Raw genomic sequence first — 25,930 nt, forward strand, 5'->3', positions numbered from 1 at the left:
CTTCTTCTTTATGTAACCGTCACCTTGCCAAAGCCCCCAGACCCCCTCTCCCAGTGGACCATAGGGCACTGGAAGAGCTGCGGACGCGGGCACCCCTGCCAGGAGAAGAGCCATCTCATTCCTCCATCACGTCTGCCCTCCTCTCCTCCCCCCTCTGTTCCCACCCGTGCGTCTGAGGGTGTGCTGTGCTGTGTGTCTGTGCGGGATCTGCCCGCCCCCGGCGCGGCTCCGACAGCGTCCAGGCTTCCAGCACTGCCAGAGGGAACGGCTGCCGCAGGGAGCTCGGCCACGCTCTGACTCGTTGCTCTGGGTTCGTCGGAGTTTTTTGCCTCCCTCCCCGTTTTTTTCTGCCATAGCATGCACACGCTGCTGGTGACACACAGAATGACAGACTGGGGGTCAGTGTGTGTAGCTGGAGGATTTAGTTTCTGCCTCAAGCCTGGCTGCTTTGGACACCACAGCTTCGTCTCAAGGGCATCCTGCGTTCCTCTGGCGTGGCTGGAAATCTCTCCATAGACATGGTGACGTTCTCAGTGTGTCGCTGTGTGAAGTTGGATGTCGCATCCTGTGGCACTGATGGAGCCTGTCCTGGATGGTCAAGGCCTTATTTTCTGGCTGTGCCTCGCTATGGGCAGAGCAGGATTCTGGTTTTCTACAGCTGAGCTGCACTGCCCCTGTACTTAGATCGAGGACTTCATTTTGTTTTCATGAAGCCTAATTAGTGATTATTTTTTTAACAGTCCTGAATGTGGGCAAGTTGTTAAAAATTTCTACCTTGTTTACTTTGGAAGTGAACTCATTTGAAAAGCTTGAGAAGTGCCAAAGGATTGCTTGAAGGTAAAACCAAAACCTGTAAATGTGTGCAGTGACCTCCAGCTGGTTTGGGATGGATGGAAGGAGGCAGCCTGAGCCTCTTGGGACGTTGTTTTGTGTAGAGTGATGCACTTTTATTTTTAACCGAACACTAGTGATTTATTCTTTGCATCTGTGAACCTTAATCAAGGAATTTAACCTGCTGAGGTACAGCTACCCTGAGTTGGTGTAGGTTTGGCCTCTGGCAATCGGTGGGTGACGTGGCAGCTGCTGAGGGGCTCTGCTGAAATCTGCTGGGGTTTTTTTTTCAGAAGCACACTATTTTGCAGCACTCTTCAGTGACAAGGTTCACCTCCCCACAGCCAGGTGGAAGGAAAACTGCTTGTCCTGGAAACCTTTGCAACCAAAGAAGTGACTTTATAGATACATTCAGAAAGGTTATTGAGTGTTGGCCTCACGTGTTCTGTACCCGTTTGCCTGGTACGTAGCTGGACTTGCTGGCTGTTGCCCAGCCTGAAGGGCTGTGTGTATTTGCACGAGTGTAGCTTGGGACAGCATTTGCAGTGATACCAAAACCAGAGCCTGCCCCTCCCTTGAGGCTGCAGGGGCCTCAGGTGGAACCCAGTGCCTCCCACCAGGTGGCCAGGTCTGAAACGTTCTCAGTTCAGCCTTCCGAGCACAAAGCAGGGCTGAGGCCATCGCTGGATTAAACCTTGGCTGTGTCTATCCCTCTCTTGCTCTGCAGAACTCTGTGAGTGTTCGTCTTAACTGGGAACCACCACTTGCAGGATGGGATCCTTGCATGCCCTGGACCACCCATCCCTACCAAAAAGCCATGGCTTGAGCTGCACATTTTCAGAAAAGCATAGTGAGGAACCATGCAGCCTGGAAATAGGGACTAACCATGCAGCCAAGGGCTGCTGGGGCTCAGGGAATGCTGGTGCTCGAGCCCCCCTGTGCCTCATGCAGGCCAGTGTCCCCCTGGCCCGGGGTTCTCTGCACACAGAGGTGGTCACTGCTGACTGAGAACGTGCCTTGCCCATTAAATGCCCAGCTTAGTCTGTCGTGTCTTCCGGTGGTGGCACCTGTGCCAGTCTGCAGTGTCAGTGACCGCTGCTGGGGGCCCAAGGGCCTTGGCTCTGGGCTCTGCAGCCGTGGTAGCCCGCAGCTTGCCCAGGTGCCCCGCTGGCTACTTGCCCAGCAGCCACCCCAGCCACTGGATGACTCCTACAGGCTTCTGTTTTAGGGAGGGAATCCCCTCCTTATCTTCCCCTCAGTCCTTGAAGCTTTTTGCTGTTGTTGCTCCTAAACTCCAAATGGAATTATTTTAAAAGCTTAATATCAAGAGAAGCAGATGGGCGCAACCCAAGTGCCAATACTCACACGGACTGCCTTTATTTTGCGGCTCTGTAGGGTTTTGCTGTGCCGGTGCCTTGAGTCCTGCTTGCAGCTCTGGACTTCGCGTCTGCAGAAGGACATAGCAGAGTTAGAGAAGGACCCTAATGGGAAACGGGGCGGAGCAGCAGCGTGCCAGGCGAGGGGGAAAGGCAGAGGTGAGGGAGGACACGGCCCTGCTGCGAGCAGGAGGGGGCAGCACATGACCTCTAGAGGTCCCCTGCAGCCCGGATTTATCTGTGACTCTTCGAAAGCCCCATGGCGCTGCGTGCCGAGCTGCCGGGCACCAAATCCTCAAACTGGACTCAGCGGGCACTTAGCTCGAAGGAAGTGGGCTCAACAGTTTTCTTACAGAGCAGGCACTGAACTTCCGGGGTTTGTCGTCCTACGTTGTTGAGGGGTGAACAGTGTCAGCAAAAGGTTTTGGGGTTGGTTTTTTTTTTTTTTTTTAAGGTAAATTCAGGGAGAAAGTTCCATAAGGAAAACAGTCACGGTGGTGGATAGAGGGCGGAGAGAAGGGAGCAGAAGGCAGGGACGCTGCCGGCGGTGTCTGTGGAACGAAGGGCGGAGCTGCCAGAGGCCGGTGGGGGCTTTCCCACAGCGCAGGGCTGCGAGACGGGATGGCCTTCAGCTGCTTCCTGCATGGCTGCAGCTCTTGGAGAAGAGGCGTCAGCGTGGGGAGGGGGCTGCTCAGGGAAGTTATTCATCACCAAGTGTTCCCCAGCAGAGCTGGGAAAACCACTTCATCCACTCCCAGTTGAAAAGTTGTGCTTTGGGGTTAACCCTTGTGTGGCTGCTGCAGAGGATCCATGCTCTCATGTCTGGAGAAAAAGTCCTTCAGGGGCTTAGGGAAGCCGGGTGCTGCAGGGAACAGCACAGTGTGTGAGGGTGAGCTGAGATTGCAGCTGAAAGCTTGGAAACAAGCAGCAGTGCTGTGCTGGGATGTGGCTGCTGTGCCCTGGCGAGTTCCCTGGGCTTGGGGCACTGAGCAAAGGGGTTTGTGAATGCAGTGGTTTTATCCCCGTGCTCCTGAGGGACGTGCTGGGCTCCTGGCCTGCACTGCTCTGAGCCCCACTGGAGCAGAGACCCTGTGTTGGTGCCTTGGGGAGGTGGTGACGCCAAGCACTGGGGTGCTGTGAAATTTGTGGGGAGGTCACAAGAACGTGAGGAGTCAAGGGCATCACAGAATGTTTTCCTGTGGGAAACAAGGAGCCCTGGCAGTGTTCCAGTACGGCCCTGTGTTCCAACAGTGGGAGCAGCATAGAAGTCAGCCTGCTGCTGAAGGTGATGAGGGCGATGCAGGGTGGGGCTGGAGGGGACAGCTGCTGCACTTGCTCCAGGGAAGAGCAAAAACAATGGGGTGCTGTTGGGTGCCGCAGCCAAAGAGGTGCCCACAAGCGTCCGGGGTCTCTAGCAGGACGCTGCAGAGGTGCCTCATCCGGACCAGGGACAGGCTTTGTGCCTGAGCCTTGTGTTAGAGTTGTCTGGCACAAGGGAATTGGGGTGGCTTTGTGCACAACACCAAGGAAATAAAATGTGTCTGTCTCTTTCTGCAGCCCACCGAGGCTGGGACATGCCTGTGTTTGGGACTGGGGAGCAGGAAAGCTGCCTTGGCGGCCAAGGAGATTGAGTCCTTCCTCTACAGGTGTTTGTTTCCCAGGGCTCGCCAAGTCGGCACCGGGGCTTGGTCGGCTCCAGGCAGCACAAGGAGGCCAGGAAGGATGCTGAGCTGTTTTGGGGGAGCCATGGTGATGCTGTTAATTGGGTGCATTTTGGAAGACAGAGCTCTCCCCCCGGGGCTGGCACGAGCCGGGGCTGTGCCCAGTGTGAGGCAGTGCACGACCTGCTCCCGTCCTGTGGCTTTGGGGAGCAGGAAACAGTGGAAGGACACAGTTACCTTCCCAGAGCGATGCACAGCCGTGGCTGCAGCACACCTGGGACAGCAAACTGCCCCAGTGGCACCCAGATCTCTCGTGAGGCCCAGCTCCCCTCCTTGCTGGTTCCAGCCAGGCCCCTGCCAGCTGGCACAGGCTCCCTGCTCCTGTCCTTGTGCCAGCCCCTCTCCCTGTGTGCATGTGAGTGCCTGTGTGCTGCTGCTGCGAGCAGGGAAGCCTGGGAGGGAAAGAGTGTGGGAAGGGGGAGAAGGCAGTGTAATTTAACTGGAAAAGAAGTGTAATGTGCCATGGGCTGGAAGCGGTGAGCCCCAGAACTGGGGATATCCTGCGGTGACAGGGTGCTTTGCTTGGGAGTGTGTTAGTGACACCTTGAGCCAGCTCAGCAGCCTGGCTTTGGAAAACTGAGCCGTGGGATGAGAAGGTCAGGGACTGAAAATACCGTAGGGATGGCAGGAAGGGCTGGAAGGGAAGGAAAACACACACCCTGCTGAGAAATGTGGTCTTGAGGGGCATTTTTTGAGCCATGGCAGGAAGAAGCCAGAACCCAAGGAAGGCTGTTGTGGTGGACTGCACAGTAAAATGGCAGGGAGCAGGAGGGGCTCCAGGACTGGGACATGGAGCAGTGTTCCAGTCAGGCACTCAACCTGGAAGAGCAGCAGCCTGGAGTGAGGAGCACCAGAGCCAGGGCTGAAGCTGGGACGGCTGGAGAGGCAATGAGTTCATGCTGGCAGCCCCTGGCTGCCCAACGCCTCTCGTGTCCTCTCCAGGGGTCTGGCACAGAGCAGCTCCCCGGCAGCCTCTGGGTAAAGCCAAGCCGGGTCTTGGGAGAAAAGCACACCACCAGACTGGGAATCCAGGACAACTTTCTTTATTGCTACCAGAAGGCGTTCATCAGTACAATGGCTCTGGATACGATACCTTCCTCAGGGCTGTGGAGAGAGCTTACAGTCGGGACAGGGTGTTCTGAGAACAGGGTGTCACAAGGAGGAGACGCGTTAAAGTCTGACTCTTGGTTAGAGGTTACATGAACACAAAACTCGGGGGTCGGGGTGTTTTGTTTTGGTTCTGTGGCTGATAATGACACATGTTCCAAACCTCATGCGTCCGCAGCTGCCCCGGCACCTCACCCAGCGGTGCTGGGAAATGTGCAGGGAGAACCGGGCTCTGCACAGCTAAAGGGTAACATTTGATGGACAGAACCAAGCTTTGGTGACAATCCACACTGAGTGCAACACAGCAAGAAAAATATGGTTTCAGTTCTAGTGATACAAAACCCAGTAACTGCTTTCTCTGTTGGGAAAGGCAAACTGGTCTAATTGGGAAGAATCTCTGTGTGAAGCACAGAGCACCTTCACACTCCTGTGGGAATTACTGAAGTGTGGAGCAGCTTGCAAGCATTGGTTTGGGGTTTTTTCCTGCCTAATCTTTTGTTTAAATCCAGTTTTTCAATATTATCACATTTAAACACCCAACTATTAACAAAAGAGGTTTTCTGTTTAGGAGGGCAAAAGCAAGCTGTGGTGGAGGTGGGGCAGGACAGAACGTCATGCACGAGACTGGCTGAGAACTAAAAGAGGAGCAGGCAGAAAGGGAGCAAGGAGCACGTGGGAATGGGATCAGAGAGGCATTAGCTAGCTGGGAAACCCGGAACAGCTCCGCAGGGCTGATGTGAACTCTCGGATGTGAAGAATGGGTTACAACACACAGGAGCAGAAAAACAGTGGAACTGACAACACTAAGAAGGAACGGGGTTTTGCTACTTTTTTTTGTTTGATTTTTGGGTCTTTTTTTTAGATTTTTATACTTTTTTGTGTTTTTTAAGTGCTTAAATAGTGGAACTATAATTAGCCGCACAAGAAATAAAATTCAAAAAAGGGTTGGGATTTCTTTTTCCTGGTTTTCTTTTGGCTCCCTTCAGTTCAGCCTGACAAGGTACGGCCCCTTCTCGCCCCGCTAAGGACACGGGCTTGCCAGGTCCCGTGGTGGCACTCGCAGCTACATGACAGACACCGGCTGCAGAGGCGGGCAAGGGGACACGCTGCCCTCCTGCCGCGAGACGTCGGCGCCGCAAACAGAGCCCATGTTCTCCAGGGCCACTGCCTCCGGAGCCAGGTCTTCATTGTAGAGGCGCTTGATGCCGTCGTAGAAGTCGTCCACTTCCATCTCTTCCACCTTGCGCTTGGCGGAGCCTGGCTTGCAGCCGCCGGCGAGGGCGGGCAGGCGCGGGTAGAGCGCGGCTGTAGCTGTGACGGGCGCTTCTGGCCGGCCGTTGTCCTGGGAGAAACCCGGCCCTGGGACAGAGGAGGGCTGGCGGTGGAACGCTCCTCTGTTACAGGTCACCAGGGTCTGCTGGAGGGGACTGTAGACATATACAGAGTTGGGCAGCAGAGAAGGCTGCAGAGTGGAAAGGTGATGTGCCACGAGCTCCCGGCAGTGGATCAGCTGCGAGCTGTCCATCTGGAGTGGGAAGACAAGCAAAGGTACCGCTGTTTTAGGATCGCCGGCAGGGTGAGGAGAGGGCACGGGCTCCCAACACCCCGGCCACCCGCATGCCTCACTTGCCAAAAACATGCTGCTCGCAGGACCCCTACCACGATGATTTCCTAAGATACACCCCCTGCTCCTTCCTGCACCTCCTGGGAATCGTGGGGGGAAGGAGACAGAACTCTTGAGATATTAAAGGATCTCACTGCCTGTTTATAGCAGTGTTCCCAGAGTACCTGCAAGGTTCCTTGTACGCTGTGAATGAATGAAGAGCCACTGATGTTAAATTCTCCCCTGGTGTGTTTTCTCCCTGGTGCAGCAAGGGCCCGTGTCCATCAGGGCACACGGCTCCTCGCCCTGTCACCCAGTGGAGGTGGTCAGGACCGAGACCTGGCAGCACCGTCCCCACAGGCCGAGGCCCAGCCATCCCCACACAGGCGCACCGGCAGGCAGCCATCGGCAGCAAGGAATGGCAAAGGCCCGGCTAGCCTGGAGCACTGGAGCACCCAGCAGGATGTGGCCCCGGACCCTCCCCGCTCCGTGTGCACCGCCCTCCTCACCTGTGCCTTCTGGAGCAGTTCGATGATGAGAGCCAGCCAGTCCGGGAGCAGCTTCTCCAGCTCCAGGCTGACGATGGCCAGCGCCAGCATGGAGCCCTTGAACTGCAGCAGCTGGAAACAGGCCATGCAGTGCAGCAGCTGCTTGGTGAGCGCCGCCACGTGCTGCGAGGGGCTCGGCGTGGGCAGCAGGGCCAAGAGCTGCGGCCTGCTGGACACCGCCATGGCGTGGAACTGCGGGACACAAGCACAGGAGGCAGCTGGCGGCGCTGGCCGGGCCACGGTGCACCTTGGGAACAGCCGGACACGCAAGGGTCCTCCAGTCTAACCCTGGAGGCAACTTCCACCCCGTGGGGAAAAACCTGACATGCTGAACCCATCAAAGCTTGGTGCAGCCTTTCTGGTGGGACCTGCGTGGGCGCCGGGCTCTAGGGCTCTGCAAAAGGCCTTCCCATCCACCCTTCTCTCTCCAGTGCACGTGTGGCATTCAGAGGTCCTAAACAAACTCTTCAGGCAAGGAGTGAAGGTAGAATTCCACAGAGCACCTCAGGATACCTCCCTTGATCTCCTCTCATGTGTGGATCTGGCTCTTGGCTGTGCAGGTCTGCAGCAGGCGGGGACCCACACTCACAGCCCACCCTTGGGGCTTTCTCCATGGCTGCGCTCCTTGTTTCCCTGCTGCCTGGTGTTTAGCTTTGAGGAAAACCACTGGCAGTGAAAAGTTAGGGGCACAATTTTCAGGAGCTGTGAATCTGTGCTGAACGCACCCCAGACCAGACCAAAGGGTCAGATGGCAGGCCCACGTTTTGGATACTACACTTCGAGAGTGACAGGTCTCCTTCCAAGGTCTTTGCTCCCCTACAGGTAGAATTTTTGTCTAGGTGCTTCCTGACACGTTGTTTGCACTGACAGACACCAGAAAGAACATCAGTAGCCCTTTACTTACAATATGAAGGAAATCCAGTGGTGTTGCCATGTGAAGATCCCAGTTCAGTTTATCCAGGATGATCTTCTCCATTCTGCGAATTTCAGCTGGAGAACAACCACAAAAGCTATCCCGAGCCAACAGTTTGAGTACTGGAATCCTCTGCAAAAGCCAAGGCAAATTAGAGAGAACCAGTCATTAGAGAAATCACATCAAATGCTTCACTCCTGTCCTGGCAAGTGGCAGCCACCAGGAGCAAGCAAAGATAGGGCTGGGCGGGCAGACAGTCTGACAGTACCACAGTAGGAGGAACAGTTACCTCATCTTCCTCAAGGGTCTTTGCAGCGAGGAAGAAGCAGCTGATTGCAATACAGTTCAGGTACTTTGGACGGGCCTGTGGGGCAGGAGAGCAGAGAGGGCTCTGTGTCAGTGTGATGCAGCATTGATGCCCACATCTCTCTGCTGGGACATCCCAAGCCCCAGGGTCTCCTTCTGGATGTGCAGGCTGACCTCTGATGACACCCTGGCACTGGCAAGCTGTGCCAAGCACAAATCCCTGCTCCGTGACACCAGGCAGGGCAGGGATCTGCCAGCTCTGGGACAGGAGTGGGCAGCACTGGACTGGGAAGAGCTCGGGTTTAGGCACTGCAGCAGAACTGGCAAAGAGAAAATCCTAAACAGAGCTCGTCCCCTCCCAGAAAAGCCACTTCACCTGCTGCAGCAGAGCTCTGCTCTGAGTGCTGCTGCAGGTCACACACAGAATGGGAAGGGAAATGGGAATTGGAAGACACTCTCTTTACCTGGGGAAGTGTAACTCAGAAAAACTTTTTAAAAGACCCCTTGTAATTTCACATGGCAGTTCCCAAAACTCTGCCCCAGGGATTACTGAGGGAGAGCTGATCCCTTCCACAAGGAGATGGGTTTAAGGCAAGGTTAGAGGAATTCGGAGGGGAAATTTTTTGTGATCTTTGTACATGTGACCACCTTGACAAGGGGCTTCACTCCCACTGGCAGTGAACAACCACTGGCCATGGCCGCCTCCTCCAGAATGGCTGAGGCTGGAAAGGCAGAGGCTGTTCCTAAACCCTGGCACAGCTGCAGAGCCATGAGCAGCTCCTGGCAGCTGGGCTCTCCTGCCTGTGGTCAGAGATGCTGAAGGCAAAGAAGTGAAAATCCTGCGCTCACAACCTGCACTTGGTGTCCAAGGGGATGAAATCCCTTAGGGCAGGACTGGGACTGGGCCCTGCCAAGGGTGCTGCGCAGTGAGATACACCAACACTGCTGGCTCTGGGTAACAGCCAGTCCCAGCAATCCCCAAGTCTGTTCTGGGGAAGGGACTGGTGGTGTTCATAATAAAATCCCTCAGAGAAGCCCCTGGTGAACATGCAGGAGTTCAGCGGCATCAGAGGCATGAGCTTTGTGGGAGAGGAAAACTGGGGAGGGAGCACGAAGCCCCAGTGCTCACCCAGGCATAGCCCCTCTCCCCCTTCCCGCTCAGTGCCCCAAGCACACAGTGGGCTCTGGACTTGCAGTCCCACGCTTGCAGTACAGACTCCTTGGCTGCTCCAACTTGCTGAAAGAAAACCTGCACTTGAGGGCACTGGCTCCTGAGGGATCTAAATCTTTGCCATCTCAGCATTTCAGTAAATCAGCTACTTTGGATTCTTAAAAATAATAATTTCCATGGCTTGCATGAAAACATGATCAATATTTATTAATATTTAAGGGGTGAGTTAATGAATGATGTCACCTGTGTTCTACCAAAGTCTCTCACAACGGGAAAGCAAGGGCACAGGCTCGGAATGCATCCTCCAGCTGCCATCTCCTAAGGGATAGTGCTTGCCCAGCACGGTGATGGTGTGGGGTGAGACGCATGCAGGTGAGACCACGGACTGCTGAGCACGGAATGTAACTGAGCCCATGTGGCAAGAGATGAACTTCCAAAGCCTGACTTCACAGCTCCGGACCAGGCTGGAGCAGCGTGTTTGGTCACTTGGCAGGCACAAAGCACAGCCCAGCTGAGGGGGCCAGAGGGGCTGCAGGTCCCACTTGCAAGGGAGCCTTAGTATTTCCCCCCTCCTTTTAAGCAGTTTCTGTGGGGGAACAGCCTGAAACCCCAAGGGGCTCACCCATTCCAGCTGGGTTCAGCACAGCAGGAGGGCACAGCTGTCACACAGCCTGCAGATGTGTTTGCTTCCCCTTTTCCTTCCCACCCCTCAGACATCAGTCCAAGATGGAGTCCATCAGGCTGCAGAGCAACTTGGTAGGGAACTACTCCCTCAAAAGCCACTGTGTTTAAACCTTCTTCACCCATTTTTTCCCCCCCATTTCCCTGCACCAGCCCCCTTGCCAGGCCCAAACCTCTCCTCAGTTCTTTTCCCAGCTGTTTTCCTGCTAGCAGGGGCCCCAGCATTTCAGGGTGGTACAGATGGGAGGAATGCAGCCATGGAGGTGAGCAGGGCCAGTCCCTGGTGCTGCTGTCCGAGGACTGGCCTGGGGCCCACAGGCACTGCCTTTGCCTTCCCGAGTCAGCCCAGGCTGAGGCAGGGAACGCTCTCTAGGTGCCCAAACCACCCCCGGCTCTGGCTCCAGAGCAGAGCAGGTGCTGCCCACCCACGTGTGAGCAGGGCAGGGGTGGGGGCCGGGCGAAGGAAGCGCTTCCATCCGGCCACACCACTCGGACTGCACACACCGACCGTGCACTGGGGCGGGAATCGGCTCCCATCTGGGGAGCTGCAAATATTTACCTTTACTGCTGCTAAAAACCTGTCCAAGAGGCTGATGGCCAGGGCGAGCGTTTCTGGGTAAAGGTGGAACTGGTACTTGAGCTTGGCCAGCCACTGGATGACCTCATCCCTCTGCCTTGGAGAAATGGCTACATCCTGGGGGAGAGAAAGACAGACTGCTCTTACACGAGGGCTGAGAAAGTCCCAAAGGACAGGAGGCTTTACATCTGCAGGAGTCACTCAGCACTGAAATAAAGCCTCCTTTGGAAAGGCGGGAGCCCGGAGCCAGCCCCAGTCATCGCTTTGTCCCTGCAGTTACTTATCCCATCCCAAAAACCTGCCCTGGAAAAGACAACTTTCCTTACAGCGATCCCAAACCTCACTCGTGTCACTGTACAGTGGGGAAAAGAGGATGGGTGACTTGTAGTTTGTCAAGCACTAGCAGGCTCAGCTCCAGAGAGTTCCCAGAGTTTTATTAATTATTTGGTTATTATTTTTTTTTTTTATTTTTTTAACCTCCTCAGAACCATGCAGATGCACAGAAATTCCCAGCTGGAACAACCCCCCCTTGCCAACAGCAGAGTGGAGGAACTCTGTAGGTGTTTTGTGGGGAAAGGTTTTTTTTCTCTTCAAACTGTGGGGATTTTTTTAGCTCAGTACCTGTTAAAATAAAGAAAATTGCCAACAACTGACCCAAGGCTCTCAGTGGCTCAGTGAACGGGGAGGCAGCAGCTACAGCTTTGCCTGCAGCTTGGGTTTGGTGTTGGGTTTAGGCGTTTGCCCATTGTCTCCCCCATCGATCCGTTTGGACAACAGCTAAATTTCAACCACATGCACACAGCTCAGTCACTGACACAAAATCCCTCCCCGTGATCCAGTTCAGAAGTATCTCCAGCTTTCCTAGAGCCTTTCACATCAACCAAGGAATTGTCTGGTCTCACTCCAATGGGGATTATTGGGGATGATCAGCACGGATGTGTCCAGAAGCATGAAAAGCTGGGCTGTAACTGCCCCCAGTAATGCTGCGAGGGCAAAGCAGCAGGAATTTAGAATAAAACCACCCCAATACTGATACAAAAGAATTATTTCAGGCTACCACAGAAACACCTTTGTGTACCTTCCACAGACAGTAACAGTGGCCGTGTTGTGCCCTGAGCCCCAGCAGTGCCCCAAGGTCACCAGCACTGTCTGCTGCTCCAGGTGGGCCTCTGCTCTCAGCTGCTGCTCGGCTACAGCCTGGCTCTTGAATAAGAAGCACCTGCTATTTTCTCCAAGAAACACTGGTTCTTTCTAAAATCATCGATGCAGTTCCAGGGTGAAGTGTGAGCTTCCCTGGGGGCAGGAGGGCCCAGGAGCACAATGAACACACCACACACCAGGAGAGGTTATTGACTGCTCTGCTCAAGGTGCTCCTGAGAGTGAGAAGGGACCTGGGCGGTACCTGCGGGGAAGAAAGGGGAACGCTCGAGGAGGGGGTTGGATATGGCACGTGTGGTGTTCCTGCTGGGGAGGGAGGGCTCTGCCTCAGAAGCATGGAGGCATTTCAACACCACCACCCCCCGAGCCCTTCCATCCCTGGCAAATCCTGCTCCTGCTCGATCCCACCAGAACAGGCAGCAGCTTCCACAGCTCCCAGTGGTGTCTGTCCTGGCTACGCGCTGCTTCCTGGCCCAGGCAAAAGGTGAGGTCTTCTCCTAAAAACAGCACGGCTGGGAAGGGTATGAGACACACTCTCTCTCTCTCTCTCTCTCTCTCTCTCTCTCTCTCTCTCTCTTTCTCTCTCTGCTGCCTCCCCTCCCCAACCCTCTCAAGGCCTGGCCTTTGATCTTGCTGCCCTTCGTGGGCAGCCAAAAGGCACCGCTTCAGACTTGGGGTGAGCATTCCCAGCGGGGCTGGAACTCAGGGAGCAGCAGCAGCTGTACACGCAGTGCCTGCAGGACCTGTACTTCCCTGTGTGAAGGGAAAAGTGTTTGACCCAAACTCACAGCGTAGCTGCGATGGGACATTAAACCAACACCAGCCCCACAGTGCCTGTGGGAGGAAGCAGCACTCCAAAGCACGCTCAGCGCCGTGCATGTCCAGCACAAGGAAGGCTCCAAAATTAAACTGGCTCCTTAAGAACTGCATGGGAAGCAAAGGAAAGGAGGGGAATCTCTAGCTCTTTCTGGCACCCCACGAGAAGGGTGTCTACTCCAGACCCTATCTGCAAATAAAGGAGCAGGAGAATGGGGGCAGAATCCCCTCACCCAGACAGGTGAGCTTAAACAGCAGCAAAGGTTGTTAGAGCCAGGTTGAGTAGACAGGCAGCAGGAGTGAGAAGTGGTCCCCCCGCCCCCACAAACCCTGCTGCTGCTGCTCCACGCAGGGCAAGGAGCTTCCCACACAAATACCTGGCTCTATCCCTCTCTCTCTCTCAGAGGTGTCTCTGTGACACCCTCAGAACACAAATAACAAAATGCAGCACAGTAAAATTAATTAAGCAGCGAGGTCACTGATCCGTAGTTAATTGAAACTAAAAGCAAAACTGAGACACTCTGGGAGCTGAAAGTGAGGAAGTCCCTTTGGGTAGAAAGCAAAGGCTCCTCCTTGGGCCAGAGGTACTTTCTGTGTGTCACCCCTGCTCCAGGCAGGAGAACCAGGGGCCAAGACATGGGTGCTCCAGAGCAAGCACAGAACAAATCATCTCTAGGGATGCTGATCTCTCTCATACCTTGAGACTTGTGGAATGTGTAGGCTAAAATTAAGTATTATCTGTGAACTCAACCACAACTCTATTGCACTGCTGCCTAATTGAGAGAAAACACCTCAGCTGATAATCTTTTCCTTAATGTCTCCTGTCCCAGACAGGTGTTCTGCTTTTTCCCCATATCTGTTGCTGCCTGGTCCCTGTGGGCTCCTGGGCAGTGAGCAGGTGACCTTTAGTAGGACTGGAAATAAACTGAGCTCTCCAGATTCCTCAAGAGGTACAGAGAACCAGCGGGGAGACAGAGTGAGCCAGAACAGGAAAGAAAGGAGGCACGACACAACCGACACTCTCTTTCTATAAAAATAAATCCAAAAGCCTTCACTGACACGCCTCTCAGCCACAAAATTACTCGGTAACATGCAAAAATCAACCTTCGACCAGTCTTTATGGCTCCATTTCTCAAACTTTAATCCCAAGAAAACTCCTGAAGGAATTCCAAGAAAACTCCAGAATGTCACCTGCACCTCATATAATCCATGGGGGTTGGGGGGGAGGGAACCAGAAGGGAAAAAATTCCAAATCCATTCAGAAGCAGGAGGAGGTTCGAGACTCAGCCCACTGTTTTTTCAGGCTGAAAAGCCTTGGTGATATCTGGCTTTGGTATGGTGCACATACCCAAAATACTGGCCTGCATTTAAAAGAGGGAATATCAATTTTTAGACAAGTACAAACAAAACTTAAGAATCAGGTACATTAAATCATGAGGAACAAAGTCCCCAACAGATTCTGCACCCCATCCTAAATATGGAAAGTCTTCCTGCTTCTGTGGGTTTCTTTCTTCCTGTCAAAGACCTCAACTGACACATTTTTAGAAACTGAGTTTGTTCCGGTTTTAAACACCAGAAACAAAAATTTCTCCTGAAGAGTCAAAACAGAAAGTTTACTCCCCAAAAATACCTCCCTAGTTTCTCAAATCAGATCATTGGATTTCTGCAGACGCACTCAACGTTCTGTCACTGGCAAAGCAGGTGAGTTCATTAAACCTCTGTGCAGCAGCTCCACCCTTGGAGCAGGGAACGGAAAGTTCCACACGCTTTGGGATGCCAGATCTGATCCACAGAAGGATGCAGATTTCCCGATTGCCACGGAAAATAAACAACGGTGTCGTGCAAGGCAGGTTTTAGGCTGCTGCAGCTGCTTTCAGAAGGCGGCAGTGAATGTCAGGGAATCTGACCTTCTCCCAGATATTGCAGAAAATAGGGTAATTCACACTGCATGTCCGTGCCTGCACCATCACCAAAGTGACTGCTGGGGGAACACAGGACAGTCGGACAAGCTGGGTGTCATGAACCGTAGGAACAGAGGGAAATGTGTGATTACAGACAGGAGTGTTCTCAGCTGCTCCACGGCCTCCCAAGTCCAGGTTTCTCCTGAGCAGGCAGCTGTGTTTATGCTCTCCTCTCCCTCTGACCTTCCTACATCTCACACTCACCCACACGCAGCTTCCACTCTTAGTTTGTGATCCCTTACTGCTAGAAAACATTTAGTAGCACGGCACTGATAACATCAATGTCTGAGCTGAGATGCAGGAAAATAGAAAGAAAAAGGTTACACCAAGACATGAGTTTTGGGGGTGGAAATTCCAGGAGCAAGGGCAAGCACAGAGGAGGGACTGATTGCTGGGAAGTCTGCCTGAGGCAGGTGGTGGTTTCTGAGCCACCAGAACCAACTTCACCAAGGCAGAAAGGCAAATGCCTCATCCCTGTGAAATCTTCCCCTATGAATCTGGTTTGGCTACCCTATCTTGTTATCCTGTAATCTTATCTCCCTACATTGTAATCACCCCAGGAGTACAGCCAGCAGGGAATGACAGCCTGGTTTACCGTAAGCCAGAGTCTTAAGCCGTACGTGCCTCAAGACAGCCACAGCTACAACACACTGCACAGCTCTGACAACCAGATCACTCCTCTGGAAACCAAAATGTGGATTAACAAAACTAATACCGAGGCCCTTAAAAATGTATTTGCTCCTGCCCAACAGCAGCAGCTTCTTGTTTGCCAGACAGAGAAAACAAACATGACAGGGATTAGCTCTGACAGCAGCTGACTTACCTGTGTGAACACTTCAAGTGGTGCAACAACAGCGAGCCTGGATCCTGGCCTTCAGTGTGGTTATTTCAGCCCAACCCGACAACAAAGCCCCAGAAATTCTGTGACAACGTCCCACGTTCCACATTTTGTTTCAGACAGAACTTTGTGGAGTGCACAGGTGTTTGTGAGTGCTCGGGTGAGACAGAGCCTCCTCCCAAAGGAACACAAGCCCACTCTGGGCTGGGTGAGCCCACGGGCGGCCTGGTCCAACCTCCCTGCAGCACAAGAGGGGGCTTGGACTACAGAGCTCCCATGGGCGCTTCCACCCTGAATTTTCCTGCAGTCCTGTGAGAACATTCCTCACTGGAACAGGCCAATGCCTGGCTCTGCTTCCCTTGACACGAGCTTGCACCCTGCTCCATAAATAGACCTGTGGGAGTCAGTGGGGTTCTTCCTGGAGCAGCCATCAGATCAATGCTGTCATTAGTGAATTACTCCAAGAAAACAAAGCTGCTTTAAAGAACTGCTGCGGGGCTGGTGCCCAGCAGAAACGGGCGCTAATAATCCACACCGTTTGTAAAATGGATTTAATTTAATCAGGACCATGTACGTATGCGCTCTCACGAGCCCGGCAGAGATCGAACCCCGTGTGCTGTGCAGTGTGCTCTGCAACCCGGCGGCAGGTGTGTCCATCAAATAAAGAGGGAATCGCTCCCTTCAGAGGCTGATTCCCCGGGTGTCAGGAAAGGTAACTGCTCCTGAACACCTCCAGCTGCTCCCACTCCAGCCCCCCGCCCCGGGCAGTCTCCTGCCTCTGCTGGGATGGATCATGTGAAGGACAGACATTACCTGATTGGGCTGAATTTTCGGCACATAAGCTTTCCACATTTGAGCTTCCCTAGAGATTGCCATCTCCAGAAGGAGAGACAACCTCTGGCTCTCCAGGGGTCCTGAAAACTTCATGGTAACCCTTGGATCCACCTGCCACCCAGCTGGATACAGCTACCTGCAAAACCAAAGACAGCTTGGTGAAACACTGGGCCGTGCCTGTCCAGGCAAAAGGCGGCGCAGAGGGGACTAAAGCTGCAGGAAACGGAACTGTTCCCCTGGCCCTGGCACAGCCTCACTTGGCAGCAACAGCCCGTCAAAAAACTCGTCCATTACAAATGGAAAACAAAGCAGAGACAAGGTTTTTATCTTTTATCTCTTTCAAGACACCGATTCCACCGCCCGCTCTCAAATGGAGAAGATGACCTGATGGAAAAGGTTATTTAGGTAGTTCTGAGGCCGCCTACCAGGACTATGGCTGCAGATTTTTGACACTGTTAAATGACTTAAGCAAAACAGTGAAATGATAAATGAAGGGTAAATCCATGGGAAAGTTATTGAAACCTCTGATTCTTTGCATCAGGTCTTGTGCAATCCCCCCAGGGTGGATACTGGCCAAACACTAACCAGGCATTTTCATGTGAATACAACAGTCTTTCCTGTATTTACAGGAAATAAGCAAGGTGCTGACTCTGAGAAAATGAACAGATTTCACAGGGAAAACAATCCATTATTATAAATAACAACAAAAGCAGCTCTGAGCAAATGAAGATTCAAGGTGCTTTCCCAGAGCTAAAGGAAACCTTAAAGATGAACACTGATAGAGAACAAATATTGCTCTTTATTCACACAACCTGCACCAGGTATAAAACCACACTCCAGCCCCACTTAAGAACCCAGAAGGTTTTAACTGGCAAATGTACATCAGGGCCCTCTGTCCTGAACAGGAACCCCTTCCATATTAGATTTTTATATAACAAATTCTGTTCCTTGAACAAGGAACAGCCTGTACTGGCTTGGCATATCCCTACACAAGGTGTCCAGATGTCACTGAACAGACAGAACACCTCGGAACCAGGAGTCCTGAACAGGACTCCTAAAGCTCTGTGGCGTGTCTCGTCCCACCAGCCCCCAAACAGCCCCTGTGGGTTGAAAAATCCCTACTAGAAGCTCCTCACTTGCCCAGAGGGAGACTCTGCCTTGGGAAGTGAAACTCCAGAACCTCCAACCACAGCTTATTTACGTGCATTTTCACTCAATTTTGCATTTCTTTTTTAAACCTGGGGCTGATCCTGAGGACACTCACGGTAAATGGGGCTGAAGGGGAAACCCAGATGCACAGACACAGCCTCCCCTCCAGCTCCTTCCCTCGGGGGCTTCGCTAGCATCTCGTGATCCTCCCATCAGAGCCAGAGTCCTCCCTGTGGCCCTACTGGTTCCCAAAGGCTGCATCCCTCACCATTGCATGGCAAAGCTGTGCCATGATGGAGCGTGGAACGTGGCAAGGGTAGGAGCAGACCCACGGCAGAGGCCGAAGCTGGGACCAGTGCTGAGAGCCGGGGGACCGGGAGCAGCTCGCTCCACACTCGCCAGGAGAGAAACAGCAGCTATATTTAGCCCGACCATGTCTCCTAATGTGAAATATTGATGGTCCTTCCTTGGTTTTTGCAGGAAAGAGACAGTAATTATCCAACCCCCAAATCACTGGAGACAACACAGGGAAAAATTTCAGGCTGTTTTCTTCTGTTGTGACTGATAAACATTCCCACCATGTTTACAGCACAAATGGGTTTCACAGGCCTCTGGAAGCAGAGAAGAGCTTTTAGTCACCCTGATCCCCTCTGAGGCTGTCCCCGTGCAGCCTGGGCTGGTCGGTGGCCCCAGCAGAGAGCTCAGGTGTCCCTGGAGCCCAGACAGACCCAGGGCCTCGCAAGGGGCATTTTCAGTGAGCGCTGCTGCCAACTGCTCTCCAGCCGCCAAGGGCAAAAGAGAGGGGAAAATAACCTTTCCTTTGTGAGCTAGGGACGTAACTCGGTCGAGGGCTGAGGCACAATAACCTTTATAAGGGAAAAAAGAGCGGAATGACGCGCTTGAAAGTTTCCCTTGGAGCAAGAGCGGTGCAGTTTTCCAGCACAGAGAGCACGGCCGGGAGACTGGCCAAGCACCCCGGGGCTGAATCCAGTTTGCATCTCCATTTACATAGCTCTCCATCAGATAAATGCGTGCCACTGGAAAAAAACGCCAGCAGGATTGTGTGCAGGCTTCCCAAAACACAAAGGAGCAGAGGCAGAGCAGGCTCTGGGAGGATGAGGAACGGGAGGGCTGGCACAGCTTCCCAAAATCCAGCACAGGGAGGTCCAAGGACTCTTCTCTCTGCCCAGCCCAGAAAGGTGACAGCAGCACTGCAGAACCCTGTTGGTGTGGCAGCACCTCTCAGACAACAGCAGGGCCACCAGGAGACCTGAGCCTGGCCCCACACCAGGTATTTGCTCCAGCCAAAAACTTCCCGGGATTTTCTGCAACCGAGCCTGAGTCACCCAGGGCTGGAGGGACTGCCCAAGCTGGGACATTCACCATGAACTATCTCACCCCAGGTTTCTGCTTCTCTCCCTGATTTAAAATTAAACTTTAGCTGCAGGCTGCTGGCTTTTTGGGTTTGGGTGTTTTTCCCCTGTGGTTACTTTGGGAGTTTTTCAACCACTGTTCAAACAGTTCCTAAAGTTCCTAATCTTCACTGGAAGGTCAACAGGCTGTGCTGAAACCTCTTAAAGAACAGCTGGGGAGTTAATAAAGGAGAAGTGAGCCTGGTCAAGGCACTGGCTTTGACGCCTCCTGTGAGGAGCCGCAAGTCAGACCTTGCTCTGAAATTAGAGAGTCAAAACCTTGGTGTGAGGTTTTCACTTGTGAGAGGCATCAAAAATCACCTCCTTATCCATGGTAAACACCCCGAGCTGGTCCATTAAGTAAAGATCTCTCATCTCATAAAGATGTCTCTTTGGTCCAAGTTTATAGCTACCTTGACTCAAAGAAATGCTTTTCAGTTTCCCTGGAGAGATTTTAGGCTGCCAAGTGCTGTAGGCTACAGTTTCCAAAAACAGTTTCTGCAGGAATTGGAGCAGACGACTCCCTGACCAAATAGCACTTCATGGTTTGGGGGGGGTTGCATTTGTGTGGGATGCAAAATAGAGGAGGTTTTTTTTTATTATTATTTTTAGGCTTTGTAATCATTTGCAGTGACTATAAAAAGTGCCTCCTGCACACAAAAGATGCTGCTCCAGGAACATACTATCCACTAGCAGGACAAAATAATTCAGGGCAGGAACAAAAACCTCTTTGGTTTTGATTGTGGCTTGTCTCCTGCTAGCTACGGTGGGTTTGTTTGTTTGCTTTTCTAACACAGCTCATTTTGTAAACAATTAACGAGATTTCTAGGGCTAGAGACACCCAGACCCCACTATCTTTGTTTTGCACATCAATCCAGGTGGGTATTTTGAACAAGGAGGGTAATTCCAGTGAAGCTGAAGCACCACACCAATTTCTGCAGACGTTGTATTTTCAGGGACCAGTGACCAAATCTGCTTCAGCTTTAGCAAGCAACAATAAAATCTCACAGATGACCTGCAAACAGATTTTTCTGGGCAGCAGGGGGAAGGCAAAGCAGAAGGAAGAGAGGAGGAGACTGAATTCCTCGGAGCTCCAGCCAGCCATCTGTGATTTCAAAGGATCCAAGCCTACTGCTAGCAGAACTGTCGAACTGCAAGTTGTGATTAGAAATTTCAAAGCTGTGGCTGGGGGCTGGGATGGATGTTAATTTTAGTACCTGGGGCTTTCTCTCAGCTTAACTCTTTCCTCACACTCTGGCAGTGAAGCAGTCTGGAACTCTGCGCTGGGCAGAGGGAAATGCCAAAGCACAGCCTGATGTGACAGCAGTAAATGAGCAGATGACCAGTGTGGGTTCAAATCAACTGGTTTGGGATGTACAGAATAAACGGCCAATGGAAATAGCTGGACAGTGTTGTAAGACAATAAAAATTTTTCAAGATAAATGGCCAGGAAAAGTATGTTTGGGAATATAATTTCAAATGCTAACACCCAAGTAAGCATGTCTGCCTGAAGCAACAGCCTGACTTGTGGTACAAAGTACAGAAAGAATTCTCCCCTTGGGCAGTGCGTTAGTGTCAGACCTAAGAGGGTGCAGGTGATCTCACACCTTTAACCAGCAGCACGTTTGAGCCCTGGCTAAGCCCAAGTTCAGAAAGAGGCAAGTTCTGGAGGCTGGGAGAGGAAGAGGGCCCTCACCACTCGTCTGTGTGACTCAGCCCGAGCTGCCTCCCACAACCTGGTGCAAAGGAAAGGCTGTGAGGTATTCTGGCAGCATCCTTCGGGCGGGCTCACGTACATCACACGCTCGCCACTTCTTTTCCTCCAACCAGATTTCTCCTGCGAGTGCAAATAAAGCTGACCTCATTTTAGTGCCGGTTTTCCAAAACAGATGAATTTTTCCAAACATTTTAAAGGAACCTGCCAGCTACAACCACAGGTTGAAGAGGGAATGCAGAGCAATGTTCTGAGGGGAGGGAGGGGAGGGTTTTCTACGTCTTGTTTTGAAACAGCAACCCCAGGGTCCATTTAGCAGCCAGGAAGGAGGAGCCCTCAGGAAAAGGGCTCCATAAATGGGACCAGTTCTAAGAGATGTCTGCGCCCCTTCGTTCCCCAGCCTTGTGACTGACATCAGGGGCTTGCTGTTTACAGGAAACTTAAAATGGTATTTTCCAAAGTAGGGACTTTTAAAACACAAGGTCGAAGATGAACTCCTGACTGAACTTTCAGACAGTGTCACCATTCTTCCCTCTTGGTGAGATGGGAGTGCTTCCAGACCCATGCCTGCCCCACTCCCTGTTCTAGTGGCTCTGGTAGGAAGTGCCAGAGGAGGAGGAGGGGGAGGTGGTGGTGGTTTGCATTTCCTTTTTGTCTGGAAACTGCCAAGATGAGTCCTTTCAAACAGCCTTTGCCCAAAAAGGTCTCTGGTCAGTAATGGCTTAAATATTCCATGCTACAGCTTCTGAGTGGTGCAAACAGGCTGCTTTAATCACAGCTCCTTTCCCTGCTGGGGCAGCAACAGAACAAGCAAACTGTGCATAAAAGGGAAACTCAGGATTCAGCCCTAGGAGAACAGCTCCAGCTGCAGAACATACATGTTGATACAAAGAGGAGATGAAACTCAATATATTTTCTTGAGTTCTGCTCTGAGATTTTGGTTTATTGGAATCTAAAAATCAGTGGAGGACATAGATTCCTCACAACGTTTATAAAAATCAACCACGGGATGCATTTCAGTAGGAATGGGCGCTGCTATTGTTTGGCAGCAGATCCCAAGGCTCAGGAACAGGTCAGGAATGTGAGCCTTTATTGTGTGCACTGGGGTGTCACGTCAAGGACAGTCAGCCCCGCCTGGGACAATCACAGTGGTCACATGCCAAAAAGATGGTGCCATCTTCTTGTTCAGAACTGAAGCACCGGACAGAATAAAACAAAGACAAATAAGCATTTGCTGAAGCTACCCAAATCATTTTTATGCTTTTTCCAATGTAAATGACAGATAAATCCAGGACAGCAAAGGCTGAGCCTTATACAAATTCCCTATACGCCATTGGCAAAGGAATGAGCAGCTCCCACAGACAATTGACCGAGGTTTGCATGGCAGCCTCTGGGTTGTGCTTGGGGACTCCCTGGATCTTTTGGGGACAAGGTTCAAGACTACTGGGGAACACCTGTGAACCTCTGAGAAACTTGAGGGTACTGCTGCTGCTGAGCCATTAAACCAGAGGCTGAGGGAACCCCAGCAGCTTCCTAGGAGCATCAGCAGCTGCCTCCAATTAGGGAGAGCCAAGCACCCACTCAGCAGCAGCTGGGCAAAGTCTATATGTAAGAGGCAGCTCGAGGCAGCAGCGCCATTTTCCAGAGCTGATGTGGAACTGAGCTGCTGTGAAGGGGAGCTCCAGCAGCCCTGCTCCAGTACAAGCAGTCCCAGGCATGGCAGTGGCACACCATGGGGCCTGCAGGGAGTGCTCAGGGCATTGGTCCTGCAGAAAGTTTGGTTGTCTTGGAAGAGCTGCAGTGCCAACTGGAGGAGTTTTAGGAGAACGTGAGCAGGCTGCATGTCAGTTTTATGGGAGATGGACAGGATTTTCTTGAGGACTGGTCAGCCTGGAGAGCCTCAACCCCATCTGCAACAGAGAAGCAGGCAGTGCCCACCTCCACCCTCAAGGTAAGTGAAGTGTCTGGGGAGAAGTGGAAGGGTGGACACAGGTGATTGCTGGCACTTAGAGGAAACCTTCTGCCCTATCTTGAGGTTTATAACTACAAAAAAACTTCAAAGCATTTTGGGTGAGATGACAGGAATGCATCAAATAAATACCACCAAATGATGTTTAAGTGGGGTGACTTTCAGCGTTTCCATATAAGCAAGGACACATCTGTGAGGTTCCCTTCTGGTAGGTAAGCACGCTGGGGCGCTTCCCTGAGGTGTGTGTCAGCTTATGAACAGTGTGGGGAGGTAACATGGAGAGGTGCGTGCAGGTGAAAGAACACAGTCTTGGATCACAGAGGCGTGGTGGGATGGCTCCCATGACCTGAGAGTGCTGCAGTGGAGGGATACAGGCTCTACTGCAAAGAGGAAATGCTGGTGCCTTGGTCCGGTGGGGGACTCCCAACGACTGTGCTGCGTGCAGGCAGAGCACAGGGAACTCGGGAGCACCCTGGGTAGAGGGGTTCCACTGGACCCCACACCCTCCTACAAAGAGAGGCTTGTTGGGACCTGTGAGGGTCAGAGGCTGCCTTGGCTGCAGTGACCACGGGATAGTGGAGGCAGCTGGGGATGAGGTCAGACAAAAGCCAAAGCCCAGCTGGAATTGCCTCTGGCAAGCTATGGGAGAGATTAAAGGGCCTTGAGTACTTGGGTAGCAAGAGGAAGGCCAATGAAAATCTGGGCAGACTCCTGGCTGGAAGTAGGGTCTGGATTAAGTAGATAGTGAGGTGGATTGAAAAGTGGCTGACTGACTGTGTCCAGAGGGCAGTGATCAGTGACACTTTTTTACTCTGAGGGTGACAGAGCTTTGGCTGGGTTGCTCAAGGAGGCTGTGCAGTTTCCATCCTTGGAGGCACTGAAAAAGTGTTTGGACATAGTGCAGAGCAACTGGTTTTAGGTGACCCTGCTTGAGCAGGTGCCTCGGACAAGCTGACCTTCAGAGGTACTTTCCAGACTCAAGCACTTGGGGGTCTCAAGGGCTAAAAGCTCAAAGCAGCCCATACCTAAGGGCCCAGAGCAGCCTGTCTGTTCTCCAGGCAGCAGGAAGGCTTTAAAATGAAAAAAAAAAAAAAAAAAAAAAGGGGGCAAACCAAACCTGGCATTATGTAATGTCTCACTGCTAGTCTCCTCAAAGCAACACACGCAGAGCATGATTCACTTCTCCCACCACCAATGTAACTCGGTATAAATCAACAGTAACTTGAAGGAAGTCACTCCAAGGAAAACCAAGCTCACAAAGTATGAGGGAGAGCAGTAATTTCATAAAATAGGGCCAGAGGCTTTCAAGCCCATAAAAACTAACTAGAGGCAAGGGCCAACAGGCACTCGGAATTTAAAGCATCGTGCACCACCTTTTGAGTAATATAATCCCCTGAAACCAAATAAATGCAACGCCTCTGTGGGCAAAAACACAGAGACAGGATTCAGCAGTACCTCTTTTTGTCTTTCGGCAGTAGTCAGTCATTAACATCAATGAACAGTGATAAAACCAAACAAGTTTATACCCAGTTCAACACCCACATCCAAAAAATGTCTGACTACGATGCCTTGATTCCTCTTGACAACAACAAGAGGGAATTTTTTTTGAAAGCCTAAGTGCTCACCAAGGCAAATATTTTGCTCTGTAGATTCTGACTGGCTTCAGGATAAATTAGTGATTACAGCTAATATCAGGATACAGTGTGAGGCAGTAAAAAAGATAATTATGAGGAAATGAGGAATTATCTGCTGTTGAAACAATAGATCAATTATGAGGTACAGCACAGTAGCTGCAGAGCAGCATTCTTGTGCTCTGAGGGTACTGCCTCCTCTTTCTCACCAACCAAAGAGAACCCACACTTATAAAGCTTAATTATCCTCCAGGAGCTTGAGCTTGCTGACTAATTAGCCTCTTGTTGAGACAATACAGAAAAGGATATAATTCCAATCGTCCGCAAAAACAGCACAGCACAGGCACAGTCCTGGCTCTTCCCTGTGTATTCTGCTCTCCTGTCCTGCGAGAGCCTTGATATACCCACAGTCCTGGACAACCTAAAACCACTCCTGAGCCTAAAAAATAAATAAACCCAGACATGGGAGCTCTGAAAGGGGAGGTACAGACGAAGGGGAAGGAAGCAGAGTGTCTGAGGCAGTCTGGAGTGCTCCTGCTGCTGCTTCCACAGTCGAGTTGCGTGAATCCCACCTTGCTCCTATCACTGTGTGCACGGACATGCTCGCAGGGCTCTCACAAATGAGAGCTCAGCTGAGCTGGATGGTTCAGCTACATGGCTGCAGTCAGGAGCATGTCAACACCAAGATTTACAGTCAAAATTATTAAGAAGTGTAAAGGTTGAAGTTTTTAGGAGCCAAGTTCTTGTCTAACAGACACTGCAGTCAAGTCACCCCAGCCAAGAAACAGGGTCTCGCTGTGTGCAGTGAAAAAAACACCAGAAAGGCCCAAAAGCCTCTCTGGCAGATGGGTTCATCCAGCAGCTCTCATCATCCTGGTAAAGATGTCTGGTGTCTGGGCTGCTGAGCAATATGGAATATGTGTATTAACATGTTATTTGTAAGTGAGCTTTCAGAGGAGTTTATGGCACAGCAAGTGCAAATACCCACTGTGGATAATAAATGAGTGTTGGTAACATTCACAGTCAGCAAACACATAGGAAAGGAAAATGTCAGACCACATTTGCTTCGTACGGAGACTGGAGACACCTGAGATTTCCTTCCGTCTCAGTGACTTCACCGTGGTTTTCTGGCTTTTGAAAATAGCTATTATTGTGCTGTATTCCCAAAGAAACTATTCTCAATTGAAGCAGAATCCCCCTTAAAATCCACCCCCTTGATGGCCAGCCTGGCTTTCCTGCTTCACTGGAGTGTGCTGGTGAAAAGGTCTTTGGTCAGGACCTCCACGGGCTCCACAAAGTCATGGGAGCAAAGGAAAAAAGGCAAATACAGGCAGATTCCTGGGCAAGCTAGTTCTGGGCATATATTTTACACACTGCAGGGGCAGAATTCAGATCCCACAGCCACGTTACACACCATCTAGAGATGCAGAGGTCTTTTCCACTTACAGTCTGCTTCATGGTCAGGTAATTGAGTCCTAAGGGTTATGATCTGGCACTCAAGAAATTATGTCTAATTCTCCTGAGGCCACTGGTCCTGCCTGACCTTTTTAAAATCCCCCAGTCTGGAATACGCTGCAGATGTTTTTACCTATCCCTTCCACACCCAGTTCAAAT

At 51.9% G+C, this 25,930-nt stretch overlaps 2 protein-coding genes across 2 annotated transcripts in view; one reads left to right on the forward strand and one right to left on the reverse strand.

Annotated features, from left to right (window-relative positions):
* SEPTIN11 (septin 11) overlaps positions 1-4,962 on the forward strand; it is a 48,814-nt gene extending 43,852 nt beyond the window's left edge. Inside the window, exon 10 of the mRNA XM_040064285.2 lies at positions 1-4,962. Within this exon, the coding sequence (XP_039920219.1) occupies positions 1-16 (16 nt within the window). The 3' untranslated portion in view covers positions 17-4,962.
* CCNI (cyclin I) overlaps positions 4,956-25,930 on the reverse strand; it is a 23,485-nt gene continuing 2,510 nt past the window's right edge. Inside the window, exons 2-7 of the mRNA XM_040064289.1 lie at positions 16,421-16,577; positions 10,817-10,951; positions 8,389-8,463; positions 8,091-8,231; positions 7,148-7,378; positions 4,956-6,560 (exon numbers count right to left, since the gene is read on the reverse strand). Coding sequence (XP_039920223.1) covers positions 6,099-6,560; positions 7,148-7,378; positions 8,091-8,231; positions 8,389-8,463; positions 10,817-10,951; positions 16,421-16,534 — 1,158 coding nt within the window. The 5' untranslated portion in view covers positions 16,535-16,577 and the 3' untranslated portion in view covers positions 4,956-6,098. The remainder of the gene's footprint in view (positions 6,561-7,147; positions 7,379-8,090; positions 8,232-8,388; positions 8,464-10,816; positions 10,952-16,420; positions 16,578-25,930) is intronic.

This window comes from Hirundo rustica, chromosome 5 (genome assembly GCF_015227805.2).
Source record: "Hirundo rustica isolate bHirRus1 chromosome 5, bHirRus1.pri.v3, whole genome shotgun sequence".
Classification (NCBI taxonomy): domain Eukaryota; kingdom Metazoa; phylum Chordata; class Aves; order Passeriformes; family Hirundinidae; genus Hirundo; species Hirundo rustica.